The sequence below is a fragment of the Mustela nigripes genome, chromosome 1 (assembly GCF_022355385.1).
Source record: "Mustela nigripes isolate SB6536 chromosome 1, MUSNIG.SB6536, whole genome shotgun sequence".
Lineage (NCBI taxonomy): Eukaryota > Metazoa > Chordata > Mammalia > Carnivora > Mustelidae > Mustela > Mustela nigripes.
The window spans coordinates 117,810,660-117,825,141 of record NC_081557.1 but is presented as its reverse complement, the minus strand read 5'-3'; the positions used below and the strand labels follow the sequence as shown (position 1 = coordinate 117,825,141).

The following is a 14,482-nucleotide window of genomic DNA, read 5'->3' as shown; positions in this document are numbered from 1 at the left end:
TATATGCTTCCTGGTACATATTTGCCATCTTTGGGATGCTGAGCCAATAGCCCCATTTGAAAGATGAGGAAACTGAGTCCCTAAGGGAAGAAATGACTCCCATGAGGCCAACAGTGAACAGGAATCAGAGGATCAGAGCCCAAGTCATCTAAGAGACTTTACAAGGTCTACAGTGCGTCTGGCAGGCCTGTCGTGAGCTGATGGAGGTGAATATCCCTGAGTAAGATGAAGGAAGCCTTTGTTCATCATGATGTGGCACATAAGGACCTCTTACGCCCTTGTGGCCAATTTTTAACTGGAGGAGAGGTGGTGACAGTGACATCAGAGGAGGAAGGGAAGAGATGATGGCTGGGCTGCAAGCTGGTTCCCTGTGGTTGGGGCAATGAGAGGAGACAGAGGTTCTGCTTAGTGGGAGCACCCCGCCAGCCTCATCCTCCAGCTCCATCACAGCTTGAGAACCACAGCGAGCGGAAGCCCCAGAGCAGCAAACAAGGGGCAAAGAGAGCTGCTCATTATACCCTGAGAGGCTCAGGGGAGATCCCGAAGCCTCCTTGCCCTTCAAAGGGTCAGGGCCAGGTTGAGGAGGTGGGGGGTGCATTGGTCAGTTGGGTGTTCTATATAAAATTTCCGGAACTGTACCAGTGGATGAATTAAATCCATATATATCTATATATGGATATTGCCATATTGCCACTACTCCATTTTGGCAAAGCACTTTTGACCAAGAAGCGATATGGGAATCACTGGAGATGACATACCTGTTTTGTTTTTAGAGAATATTTCAAACATGTACAGAAGTAGAGAGAAGAGTATGATGGAACCCCTTGTGCCCACATTCTGCTTGGACAGTGATGTCTCAGTCAATCCTATTTTCTGTATATTCCCACCCACCCCTACTATGTTGACACAAGTCCCAGAATCATGTGATCTCGCCCTGGACATGATGTCTTAGTCATTGTCTATTGCTAAGGTGCCTTCTGGAAGAGAGGGACCCCCCAACCTCAGGATGGAGGAAGGGGTGCTCTAAAGGTGGGGGTACCCCTCTTGTCCTTGCCCACCATGGGGAAGCTAGTCCAAGCTGGAAATTGGCCAGTTTGAGGCAGGGCTGCAGGACTGCCTCAGCATCATCAAGCCCACACACATAGACGGACACAGACACATTTGCACACATGCTCCTCAGAACTCCGAAGCAAGTGCCCTCCCTCTGCATCTGAAAACTGCAGCCAGCGGATGGAAGACAGGGAAGGAATGCTGCCCACAGAAGCCGGGGAAATGAATTCTCACCCTGTATTGCCTCTGTCATTCTCTTAGCCTCTCAAACCTCTGTTTATGGGTACCTGGGTGAGGATCAGCTAGTTTCCCAGTCTGAAGGCAGACAGTTCTGCGGGCATTAAATCTCAATCTCTGGGAGCCCTGAACCAGCAGTTGAAAGTATTTGGAGGAATAACAATAAGAAGAATATTAAACTGTGAAAAGAAATGGGGGACAGGCCCTTGGATGAACCCCAGGCAAGCTAGAAGCCCTAAATCATGAGCTCTGGTAGCAGCATCGTGGGGAAGAGAGCAGGGTCTCCTAGGCTTCTTATGATGCAGCCTACACGATGTCCAGCTGAAAAGAAAAAAAAAAAAAAGAGGAGGGGGGAAGAAAGGCCCTCTTCCTCACTACCGGGGTGGTGCAAGGTTCCATGAACTCATTAGAGCCACTCTCAGGTTGCACTTACCGGGGCAAGGCAGGGGAGACAGTTTGCAGCGAGCAGGGTGGAGCTGCGGTCGCGGACGTGGGATGGGCCTGGCGACAGCAAGATGCACACACACATCTTGCATGGTTTGTAAGTAGGTGATGAGAGGCGCAATAGCTAAGGGAGGGGAGAGGGAAAGGTGGTTTGCGAGGGAGACAAACAGCACCGCGGAAAAACCAGGCGTGCACACCCAGAAGAAGAGGCGTCCGAGCCTGACACCTAGCGGTGGAGCTTTGTAAAAGCTTCCTATCGGAGGGGGGAACCCTCAGCTGGCCACTAGCATTCCCCTTCCTGACCTCAGTTTCCTCATCTTCCCATTAAGAGTAGCGGGCGTGTTACCCAGTGAGCTGGACAGAGACATTTTATGAGAACATCAAGTCGTGGAAAGACGTTTCTTCAGTGGAAACTCTTGCCCCCTAAATTGCTCTTAACCTTTAGCATCTGCTATCCTTGTCTGCAGGCAGACAGTAATATACATGACAAGGTACAGAGATGTTTATAAATTTGAACAGAATTCCTGGGAAATAGGTTATTATATTCTCCTCCACGGACATGAGTGCTTAAGTTTGGTGTTTGCTATTCCTTGTGGGAGCAGCGCCAGCCTTTTCAGCTAGAATGAGTGAGTTGAATGAATCCAGGAATCAATCAATCCTCTAGTTCCTTCAATAACTCTACATTTCTCAATAAATAGTCCATGGCAAAGGGGGGTCCCTGGATGACCAGATGTCCAAGTAGGGGACAGCATGTTTGCTTCAGAGTTCTGGGATTCCCTGGCTTGGAGAGAAACATCAAGGTCTGAGTTGGGTGGCGAGGATAGGGGAGGCTTTCTGGAGGGCTGAGGTTGAGATGAAAGAAAGGTAACTTATGGTGGGAAGAGTTAAAGTGGAGGGCAGAATTTGGGTGGTTTTGAAATGAAGCCCAAATCTCAACCCTGATTTTCCCCTCTGTATGCCTTATCACTTTATTACTCCTCTAGGTGCCTTTTCCTTGACTGTGAAGGATGTGACCACCCAGGGGGAGATGATCAAACACTACAAGATCCGCTCCCTGGATGAAGGGGGCTATTACATCTCCCCCCACATCACCTTCCCTACACTCCAGGCTTTGGTGCAGCATTATTCTCGTAAGAGGGGAGGATGTGACCGGGGTGCAGAGGAGCCCTTCGATCTATCACTAGATCTCAAGATCATGTGAATCACTGGTGCCATCGTAGGGGAGGGGGCTATCCCAAAGCTGGACAAGTATCGGCACAGTGATTCAAAGTCGATTTCCCTAATCCCTTCTACTGGCTCACTCATCGTGTGACCACTTGGAGCATAACGAGGATTTTCAGTCTTAGAGCAGGTCAATGACAGCATGCCTTGCTTTATGCAAAATGAATGCAAATGCAGAGAGTGTGTACAGCAAATGTGAACACAGGCATATGTGTACTTGGACATGGGAGTGTGGTTGGCAAAAACAAGAAAGGGACACAGCTGGGAAGGATATGGTTCCCGAGGGAGACCTGTGATTAGGCTACTCTGGTAATCTCCAGCTCCATCTCTTCTTCCCTAATGCAGAGAAAGGGGATGGTTTATGCCAGAGGCTGACCCAACCCTGTGTGAGTCTGGCTCCCCAAAACCCCTGGGCCCAGGATGAATGGGAAATCCCCCGGCAGTCTCTCAAGCTGGTCAGGAAACTCGGGTCTGGGCAGTTTGGCGATGTCTGGATGGGTGAGTATGTGGCCAGAAGCCTCTCTCTCCCTGCCCTGTGTCCTGAAGCACAGAAGGCTCAGGATATGCACACTGTATTGTGCTTCCCCAGAAAGCTTGTTTGGGAGAAGGGCCAGAGGCGATGGTACCCATTTCACAGATGAGGTAATGAAGGCAATCCTAAGACACTGCAGTGACTTGGCCTCCACTGTCAGGACACCATGGTGGTGCTGTAGGAACAGACTCCAGCTCTCCCAACACCTTAGTTGGTTCCTTCCCTCACTCTTCACTGCCTGGGGCTAGTCTGCCATGGATGGACTGGTCTGTGAACTTGAACATCTGGCTAACTCCTCTTAGCTTTGGTTTGCCAGATGGAAATGACCTGCTCAACATGGTCAATGGTGACCCAGGAGCTCCAGAAGTCTAATAATAGACCAAGCCACTGCTTGTAGCTGGGTGACAAGCGAGGTCACTGAGCTCTCCAGTCCCTGTACGTGTAGCGGACGACCACTCTTGTACTCACCAAGAGCACTAGCAGACTATGAAAGGCAGTGCTTTATTTTATTCCTGGACCAGTCCATAGCTCTGGGGCATGATCCCCAGGTGAGATCCACCTGTGTCCCCAAACCCTCCTCCAGCAACCGGGACTGATGCCTGAAACACCTATGTGCGGAGCCCTACATAGGTCCTTGCAAAGATCTCCTGAGAAGGGTGTGTCAATTATTATTTATCTTTTACCTTTCAGGGTGGATGGGGGAGCTTGATGGAGGAGAACGTGGTTGGAGGAAAATGTGGGTGGGGGAGAATGTGGAGGTACAGGGGAAGGAAACTTGCAGGGCACAGAAAGGAGGGAAAGAGGTCTACAAGCCACCTCTGCCTCCTCGGCAGTGTTGCCATGGGCTGTGATGCCCATTTCCAGGCTGAAGGTTTCGTGTGGTAGAAGAGACTCGCGTCGGGAGAGGAGCAGGCTATAGGAAGGACAGAAGGGACACGACACACCAGGACAGACCTGGCGCAGGGGCGAGGAGGTAAAGCAGCCTCCCTCCAGGCAGGGAAGTTTCTCAACTCCCTGAGGCTCCAGTCGGGCACAAGAGGCTGAGATAGGCTGGCATCCTACAGGAAAAGCCAGCTCATCTGTCACCTATAGGACCCGAACATCCGAGCCCAGGGCTCCATCCTAGGGGGGCAGTTCTGACCTCAGTCCTCCACCTATAGAATAAAGGTGGCTCCTGGAAGCTTATAGATATTTTAGTGAAGGGATCACCTCCCACAGTGTCCAGGTCTTCTAAATGGTTTCTTTATTCTCTCCCCGACCCGGCTCAGGTTATTACAAGAACAATGTGAAAGTGGCCATCAAGACCTTAAAGGAGGGAACCATGTCTCCGGAAGCCTTCCTGGCAGAGGCCAACATGATGAAAACTCTCCAGCATGAGAGGCTAGTTCGTCTCTATGCCGTGGTCACCAAGGAACCCATTTACATCGTGACCGAGTACATGGCCAGAGGTGGTGCCCTGCATGGGGCTGCATCGTCAGACAGGGGTGGGGAGGGGCAGGGTCGAGGCATGAGGAGCCCAGAAGGCTGAGGCTGATCTGCTGCAGTGGGTTTGCCAGTGAGCGGACCTCCGTGGGGGATCCCTGGGCCATGGGCCCCACCAATTAGCCAATATCCTACAGATCTAAGGTTTTCCATGGGACTGAGGGGCAGGAAGGAAGGATGGCGGGAAAAATATGGGTCAGTGGTTCTTTCAGAGCTGTGTCCCCATTCAGACACACTTCAGGCAACATTTTTGGAGGGCACCTTCTATGCCCAGCACTGTCTGATGCTCACTAGGGAGGGCAGAGCACTGCCAAGAGTGCTCGACTGGGCATCCAGAGATGGTTCTGGTCCCAGTTATGCCACTCACTAGCCATGGACTTCTGAAAACCATAAATGACATCATGGATGAAAAGAGAGATCAGGCCAGCTGGCCATGGAAGTCCACAGTGAAGCCAAGATCTCATGGGGCAGTGGGTGGGGGTCAGCCTGTGAGCTCCTTCCCACTCTTCCTGTGACCCTGATTGCCCAACACTTCTGTAGGATCCTAACCTGCCATGTTAACCTAACTCCTTAGAAATCATCCTCAAGGGGGCCCCACATTGAGCTGGGAACTCAATGCCTCCACCGCCCACCAGCCCCCCCTTAGGTGACCATCCCTCCCCGTTCTTAGATGTCACAGCGGAGCTGCATTTGTCCCCCGCACCAAACCCCAGGAGGCAGGGGTCTCCGTGCTGGCATTTTTTGCACCTTTGGTCCTCAGAGACAGAATCTCTGCCAACAAAGGGTGAAGGGGACAGGAAGACGCTGTGGGACATCATGCCAAGAACAGGCACTGATACAGAGTCGGGAGATCAGGTTCTGCTCCTGGCTTCCCGGCTGGGTGGCTCTGACCCTTGCAGAAACTGAACTTCCTCTGAGCAGCTGGGAGCACAGTGGCTGCCTCCTGGGATGCTCTGATGACCGAGACTAGAATTTCTGTAAAGCATAAAGCACTCTACTCTGCAGCTGTGGGTGGTTTTGTTCTCTGTGTACCGGAGATCTGACAGGGTGCCCCATGTTTCCTGACACCAGGTTGGGGGCAGCGCACACATGGGAGGGACCGGCACAGCCGGGGTTGGCTCATTTTGCACAAGAGCAGTTGTAACTTCTCTTTCCTTAGGATGCTTGCTGGATTTCCTGAAGACAGATGAAGGTAGCAGATTGTCCCTCCCCAGACTGATCGACATGTCAGCCCAGGTTTGTGAGCTATCAACTATAACAAAGCCCAAGAGTAGTGATGACCAAGTGGACTCAGAACCCCACCCTCTCCTCTGTGCCTTGTGGCTTCATGAAACTGACTATTCAGAGGTTGTAGCCACTCAATTTAGGCTGGGCTGGGAAGGGCAGAAAACACAGAGTAATAACAGTTTAAATTTGTAAATATCCAGAGGTGTTTTGTGTGGGGGCAAGTAAGTGGGTCTTTCCCCCAAAGACACAGGGACCCACATTTCTTCCATCTGCTCGGCACTTAGCATGTCATTTAAGCCCACCTTCTCCCTTCTAACAGCTGAGCCACTCAGGCTTCCCACCTTCCTCCTTCTAGAGACATGTCCCTGAAGTCACCTACTATCCTTACTTTGACATTTCTTTCCTTGCCCCCAACCATGTCACCTGGCCACACCCAGACTGCGAAGGAGGTTGGGAAATGCAGTCTTTATTCTGGGCCGTTGGGATGAAGTGAGGTGAGTCCAATTATTCCTGAAGAGAAGGAGAACGGATGGTGTGGGGAACCCGGAGAGTTCACCTGAATTCCATGTGACAGTGTAGGCAGGCATGTCATGACCTCCTTTCTTCCTCAGATTATGCCCACAAATGCCTCTTCCAGCAGGTGAATCACAGTCCAGGCTTCATGAGGTGAAGAGCAAAAGGGAGAGAAGGGGTCGTTCCTCCCCGGGGATGTTAGCTGAGGGTTCTAACTGGCAGGGAAACACACCTGATGGCCCTGAGTGTGTGTGTCTGCTAAAACTGGAACTCTCAGCAGAAGAGCTCTGGTCTGTGGTCAGCCGGTGAGACCCAGAAACACACATACATCCGCCTCCAGAGAGGAAACCTCCCCCTCACCCCACACCACCACCCCATCCCCACCTTGTCTGGTATTATCTGTTATTAGTATCAGTGCAGGAACTGATGTCACCATGCCCTTTTTCCACTAAGGTTAATGCACCTGGGTTTGGGTAGGGTGCTGAGTGGTCTCGGAAAATTAACACTGGTAACCAGCCTCAAACCACAAAATGGTGTTAAGAGTGGCCACCCCTTCTTTCTTTCTTTCTTTCTTTGCCTTTCTCACTCTCCCCTGTCTCTTTCTCAGTTCCTGGGGAAATCTTGGGTCTTCCCAGAGGCAAAGGATATGAAAAGCCACCTGCATGTATACCTAGGGGTGGCCAAGAATCTAAGGGTTAGGAAACCAGAAAATCAGAACCTTCCAAGTGAACAGCTTCTACACCCCATTCTAGTCATGCTTGTGTCTCAGCACATACGTGTGTGGACACACACACACACACACATACACACGACCCTTCTGGGCACTCCTTTTCCTGCTTTGCAGGATGAAATGCAAATCCCGCCTATAACCGTCATCTATGTGCCCTACTTTGCAGCCCCACAGCAACCCCCCCCCCTGTCCTGTCACACCCCTGAGCCCTCACTCAGGCTGCCCCTTTCACCCAGAATGCCTGGGCAAAATCCTAACCGTCATTCAAGACCCAAGTTAAATTCAATTCAGATTTCCCTGGATGGGAAAGGGGCAGAGAACACTTTCTGCATGAGTTTTAGTTAGCACCGTGTGTGGTGTAGTCGTCTTGAAAGCCCATCTGGTTCCCCCGCAAACCCCCCCACCTTTGGTATGATTTCTAGTACTTCTCAGTATGCATTTGTTAATGGGAGGAGTGCTGGTAAATGTTATCCAGATCCAAGATATTTGGTATTCAGCTTTCTATCCCCCACAGTAACATACCAATAAATGTATGATTTAGCAAAGGAATAAATGAATGACTAAGTGAATGGATTCTTGAATAAACCAGGGCAGATGGATGCTTACGGAGAAGTAGGATGAAGTCCAGTGCTGCCTTCTTGCCATCGCTGGTCTGGGGGTACATTGGCATTTTATGCTCTGCCTCGGTTCCTTCATCCATCAAGCAGGAGTGAGAAGAATAAAGCCTCAATGAGTTTCCTCGACTACAAGACACAAGTGCCACATGAGCAGCTATTCCTGGCCCAATGGTGGTGATGGGGGACAGAAACGGCCTCTGGTCCACTGGAATTCTGCGCATGCCCTCTGAGGGCCTAGTTAGCCACCTGGCCACATGTCTTGTGTAATGCCCACCTCAACTCCACACCCTGGAGACCCCTTTCCTCATGTTCCAGGTCAGGACAGAGACCCCTTAGAGAGCTTAAGCAGCTCCAATCCAAGGCTCCCTGCTCTTGAACAGTGCTGCTGACTTCCCTCCTTCCCTGACCTTTTCTTCCCCGACCCCTTAAAAGACCTTCTTCTCCTGCTTTCATTCTGCTGTCTTCCTTCCCTGCAAACACTTGGAAGGACAGAGAAGTGGGTGAGTGGTTCAGGCAGCTCTGGCTCTGATATCCATGTCTCTGCTTTTCTGGGCTTTTCGAGGGCTGCGGTCTATGGCTTATTCAGCTGAAGAGTGGTGGAAGCCAGTTTTCTCCACTCAGGAATCTGCTCCTTCTCCTTCTCCAGCAGCACTCCTCATCCCCTATGCATCTGCCAACAAACACAAACACAGACCTCCAAGTGTTCCTGCCCCTTCCAGGCTATGAGGGGGTGAGGAACAGCCCTCCAGATAGGTGGGCAGGTCCTTCCTCTCCTGATAGCGGCTCTGCAGGGCAGAGCCTGGAGGTCCCTGCGCTGTTCTTCACTGTGTGGCTTGTTCCCTCAGATTGCCGAAGGAATGGCATACATCGAGCAAATGAATTCGATCCACCGCGACCTGAGAGCAGCCAACATCCTGGTGTCTGAGACCCTGTGCTGCAAGATCGCGGACTTCGGCTTGGCCCGCATCATTGACAGTGAATACACTGCTCAAGAAGGTGGGCGGAGCCCCCATCTACAAGGGAGACCTTGGGCCTTACCTTCCCCAACTCCTTAAACCCCCTTGTGCTTCTCCTTGACACTTCAGAGAAGAGCTTTGTGTTTTTTCCCAATTCTGGCCTCACTCCCAGGTAGATCAGTGTTTCTGTAAAGGGGCTTCACTAGTGTCTGATGAGGAATGGTTTTGTGATGAAGTAGGTTTGGAGATGCTGCATAGGCTGTTCAGACCCTCTTTGGAGATTCCTGGTGCACACCAACATATGAAAGGCACTGACAAGTCCTGCAGCAAAGAAACAGCATATATTTGCTTCACCTGTCTCTCCAAAACTAATTTGAGCCCAAGGTACCTTTTTCACTTGGCTTCTGTAAGCCTCCCACAGATATAGGGTTTCTCAGAACACACTATGGAAAACATTTTTTTGAAGCATGAATAGGCAGTAAATGCTTATACCTGAATTAGGGTTTCCACAGAACACTCGGCTTTTCTTCATGAGACAAAAAAAAAAGAAAAAAATCTTCATGAAAAGATTTAAAATGGTCAAATACATGTATCAAGTAAGCTAGCAAGCAAGCTGAGCATATTAATCAGTTGGCACAGGAGAAGGATCAATAGGGCTTGTTCCCTGAGGAAGCTTCAGGCTGGCTGGGGAAACCGAGAAAGCAGGACAAGGAAGGAGGTAATCCCATGCTGAGCTGTATGCTGTCTACTCTAAATGCTGACCAGGCTGCAGCTCCCCAGGGGGCTTCACAGGACAGCGGGATTGGAATGCCCTCCTCACCGTGACCCTAGGTGGCACACAAGTCCCTTGTCATCAGTTCCATTTTGCAGGTAGGGATTAAAAGGCAGGGAACAGTTAAGGTGAATTGCCCAAACGATGGATTTCTGTTATTAAACACGTGAGGTGGAAATGACTCTTCTGTCCCAGGTGGAAACACATATGGGTTGCCTTGTGAAGCCCACGGAACCAAGACCCAAACAGGGTGACAGAGGCTGTCTCTTGGGCTGTGCACCCCTAGAGTCTTCAACATGCCTACTCATGTGTTCTAGTGGGTCTTAGTGGTTCTCTGGAAGCATCTCTGGAAGCACTCTAGGGCTGTGCACCCCTAGAGTCTTCAACATGCCTACTCATGTGTTCTAGTGGGTCTTAGTGGTTCTCTGGAAGCACAACCAGAGATGGTGGTCCAAGGCCTGCTAAAAAGGGGGAGGGAAGGTGCATAGGGACAGTCCGTCATGGCCTCACAAAGCTGCCTGTGGCTTTTCTCATAGGCGCCAAGTTCCCCATCAAGTGGACTGCCCCAGAGGCCATCCATTTTGGGGTGTTCACCATCAAAGCAGATGTGTGGTCGTTTGGAATCCTCCTGATGGAAATCGTCACTTATGGGCGCGTACCCTATCCAGGTAGGCGGCTTGGTCCCACAGTGATTAGATGGGCTCCCTACCTTCCAAAGATGACTGCAATGACAGATATCCCATCCTTGGTGCCTGGAGCTGCCCACATCTATGTCAGAATGGGGTCCCGCAGTTGGAACAGAGACTCATGCATGTCACTCTGGAGACAGAGGCTCTGTGCCCCTTCCTCAACATTGCTTTGGCAACAGGGCTGTGCCCCTTCATTCAGGAGAGGTCAGTAAACCCCCAAACCAGGAATTAAGTGAAGGTCAGTGTCTGAACTCAAGTTCACTCCAAATTGGTTCTCACTTGAGGACAGCTTGTCTCTCCTCTGGCCTTGCACCTTGGGTGTAGTTCTGGAAGCCGTGTTCTGACTGTACAACTTCCCAGCCCTCCCCCCGCCCCACTGGGCCGCTAAAGGGCTTGGCCAACTCAGCAGCCTACAGCCAGCGGTCTCCCTCCGCGGGCTGGTGCATCTTCACGGAGCACCTGGCCAGCAAGTGACGGGCTTGGGCTGTGTGCCCATGGAGGTAAGCAAGACAGGGTCCCACACACGGAGGAACTGCCCGCACTAAGGAGACAACCCAAGCCTCCCCTCCAGCTGTTCTCGGAGGAATGACATGTAAATAAAGGGTTGTTTCTCAGGGGCACCAGCTGGGCAGCCCAGTGACCTGCGAGGGAGGATGCGGTGGTCTGGGCCTCACGGGCTCCCGCCGCCCCTCAGCCACGCTCTGCGTCCCGTCCGCCTGCAGGAATGAGCAACCCCGAGGTCATCCGCAGCCTGGAGCGCGGCTACCGCATGCCGCGGCCCGACTCGTGCCCGCCAGAGCTGTACCGCGGTGTCATTGCTGAGTGCTGGAGGAGCCGGCCAGAGGAGCGGCCCACATTTGAGTTCCTGCAGTCAGTGCTCGAGGACTTCCACACAGCCACCGAGCAGCAGTACGAGCTGCAGCCCTAGGCCCTGACGCAGGGACACGCGTCCGGGGCGCGCGAGGCCCGGGGTTGGCTCAGTTCTCATCCTGTAGAACTGACCAGGCATGTTCACTTCGCAGCTTATATTCTAGCCACAGCCAGCCAAGAAGGGCAGGGATGAATTGGTATGCCCATTTCTCAGATGAGGAAAGTAGAAGTAGAGGCGGCCTGACGGGTGGATCACACAGCACAGACTCTGGACATTCAATGGCAGCCCCCCCGCCCTTCCTCTGGCTGTGTGACCTTGGTGAGCCACTCAGCCTCTCTGTTCCTCCGCTGTCTTACTTGTACAATGAGGGAAGAACCATGATAGTACCTACCTCGTATGTTCCTCGAGAGGATTACATTCGTTAACCCCAGTAAGATGTTCAGAATAGTGCCCGGCAAACGCCTGGCACACCGTTAAACGTTTGACTTCGTGTGACAACCCTGAGCTGGCGCCAAAAGCAAGAAGTCGGCTACAGGTGACTGGGGAGTCCGGCTGCTCCCACCTGCGCCGTCCGCGCCCCTGTCCTGCTCGCTCTCTGCTATCCCAGAAGCAGGACTGGGTCCTCTGAGATGTCCGTTCAGAGAAGCGTCCAGCGCTTTGGGGGCTTTTCCGTAATAAAGTCACAAGATCTGACCTTCGCCGTGTCGTTACTGGGGACAAGCCTGGACCTCGCTACGTGACACAGGTGGTTTGCATGAGTGACGCGGCAAGGGACTCGCGGATTTGTGGAAACCGAGCCGGGCCTCAAGGACAACACCGCAGACCCAGGGGTCATGGCCTTTTAGGGGAGGCTTGAGCGGGGCCGGCAGGTGGCGCCCTCACCTCAGAAATCCCTGGGCTTCTGGCCTGAGCCCAGGACCCGTTGCTGAGGCCTGGCAGTGGGAGAGTGCGAGCTGCACTTGTTGGGGGTGCGTGCACGGGGAGCGAGCGCCCTGGGCTCTGAGTCCTGCGACCAGGTGCAGCAACGAGGTGCGCACGGTGATGGGGTGGTAACACCAGGAAACATTCAAGGCTTCACACTGTTCAGGAGGCTCGCTATTTGTCATGGTTTTTGTTGTTGTTGTTGTTGTTTTTATTTATAATAGATTTATTATTATAGATTATTATTAAATAGATTTATTATGATAGATTTTTTTGAGAATTTAGGTTTATGAAAAATAAGTGGAAAGAATAAAGAATGTCCATTTACCCCTCACCCCCGCCCCTCTATTTCCTCTATCATTAACATCTTGCCATAGTGTGGTTCATTTGTTACAAGGACAGGCCAAATTAACACATCATTACTAGCTAAAGCCCCTAGTTTACATTAGGATTCGCTCTTTGTGTTATATTGTATGCGTGTTGGACAATGTATAATGACTTGCCTCCAGCATTACACTATCATATAAAATAGTTTCAATGCCCTAAAAATCCCTTATGCTTCTATTCATCCCTCCCCCCCTTTAAACCCCTGGCCATCAACTTGCCATGTTTTGACCCCTCTGATCCTGGTAACCCAAGGAATATTACGATGTTGTGTACAGAGGAAGAAAGGCAGGCACAAAGAGATTGAGTGGTATTCCCAGGTCACACTGCTTATTAGTGGTGGGAGGGGGTTGTGGAGGCGAGCACAGCTGCTGGACTATGGCAGCAGAGTCTTGGTGGGAGCTGCTGGGCTGGGACAACCTCACCGCAGGAGCTGCCCCTGTAGGGGAACAGAGGTGACTGGGCAAAGAAGAACAAACATCTGTATGTTTGCATCCTTGGGATTTCCAGTATGCATTCCTGTAAGGTCCTTGGGATTTCTAGTATGTGTTCCCATACTGTCTATGGATTCTCAAACAGCTCTGGGGAGGCATCACCATTGTTATCAAGCCTATACTCCTTTCCATACAAGAAATAAACGACAGAGGCTCCACACCACGAAGCTTATTCAGAGGCTCTTAGCTGGCCAGTGCTGGACCCCAGATTTGAACCCATTCTTTGCCCCCAGCCCCTCTCCACAAACTACTACGTTGGTGAACACAACACTCCCAGGAGCAGGCGAAGCTGGTACGCGGAGGTGAGGCAGGCTTACATGGAGCCTAGTGAGTGTGTGTGAAGCAGGCAACATGGTCAGATTGGGGCTTGGACAGATCTCCTCTAGGCCATCCAGGATTTGGGAGGTAGAGGGCTCTAGGGACAAGAAACCTTGTCCTCAGGGCAGTGGGGAGAGGGAGGGGCAGAGAATCGCCTCTGAGTTCCCCCAGGAGCCATGGGCACTTTGGGCAAGAGTACTGCGGAGTCTTTCAGAAAAAAAATTCACAGCTCAGCCTCCCCCACTCTGGAGGAGGCCTAGAGCCCACGCCCCATCTCCTCAGAATATTTGGGAATTGGGGCTATCAGGGCTAGACCCCAAGATGAGGGAACATGGCTGGAGGGAACTAAGCTGGAATTCAGGGTAACCTGTAGAGGGTTGGGGAGGGCACCAGACACAGATCTGAGCCCGTAAGGCTTACAGATGAGCAGGGTCTGAGAGGACCTAAGAGTGACTCTGGAGGGAGGACTGGAAGGAATCCTATCAGTCAGATAGAAAATGAATCCCACCTTCCTGCTTAGCAGCCTGGACCTACAGCCTGGGCACCACCTCCCTGTCTCTCATGGCCCCTCTGAAGTAGTTTCCAGCAACTTGGGATCCAGCTGTCCAGAGCTGCAAGGCCTGGGGCTGGCTCGTCACCTCGCTGGACCCCACCACCTTCCCCATAAAGATGAAGTGGGTTCTCTCGGTGCTTTGTAACTGCACTGCTTCTAAAAATCACTTCAGCTCCTTGTTTTGAAAAACAGGTTTCTTGGGGTGCCTGAGTAGCTCAGTGAGTTCAGTGACTCTTGGTCTCAGCTCAGGTCATGATCTCGTGGGTTGTGGGATCGAGCCCAGCACTAGGCTCAGTGCTCAGCAGGGTGTCTGAGATTCTCTCCCTCTGCACCCTTCCCAAGGTGCTCTCTCTCTCTCTCTCTCTCAAATAAATAAAGCTTCAGGAGAACATAATAAATAAAAGACAGGCTTCTAGTCGCTCTCTGGGATTCTGATCCAGCAGGTCTAAGGTGGGATCTGGAAACCTCATC

At 51.7% G+C, this 14,482-nt stretch overlaps 1 protein-coding gene across 3 annotated transcripts in view; it reads left to right on the top strand.

The window, feature by feature from the left end:
• BLK (BLK proto-oncogene, Src family tyrosine kinase) overlaps positions 1-12,443 on the top strand; it is a 70,909-nt gene extending 58,466 nt beyond the window's left edge. The window contains exons 7-13 of one of the 3 annotated variants that reach the window (XM_059372154.1): positions 2,715-2,861; positions 3,298-3,450; positions 4,753-4,932; positions 6,126-6,202; positions 8,899-9,049; positions 10,318-10,449; positions 11,193-12,443. In XM_059372154.1, the coding sequence (XP_059228137.1) occupies positions 2,715-2,861; positions 3,298-3,450; positions 4,753-4,932; positions 6,126-6,202; positions 8,899-9,049; positions 10,318-10,449; positions 11,193-11,398 (1,046 nt within the window). In that variant the 3' untranslated portion in view covers positions 11,399-12,443. Of the gene's footprint in view, positions 1-2,714; positions 2,862-3,297; positions 3,451-4,752; positions 4,933-6,125; positions 6,203-8,898; positions 9,050-10,317; positions 10,450-11,085 lie in introns of all 3 variants that reach the window. The other 2 variants (XM_059372157.1, XM_059372164.1) reach the window with 2 other exon arrangements.
• Positions 12,444-14,482: the final 2,039 nt, after the last annotated feature.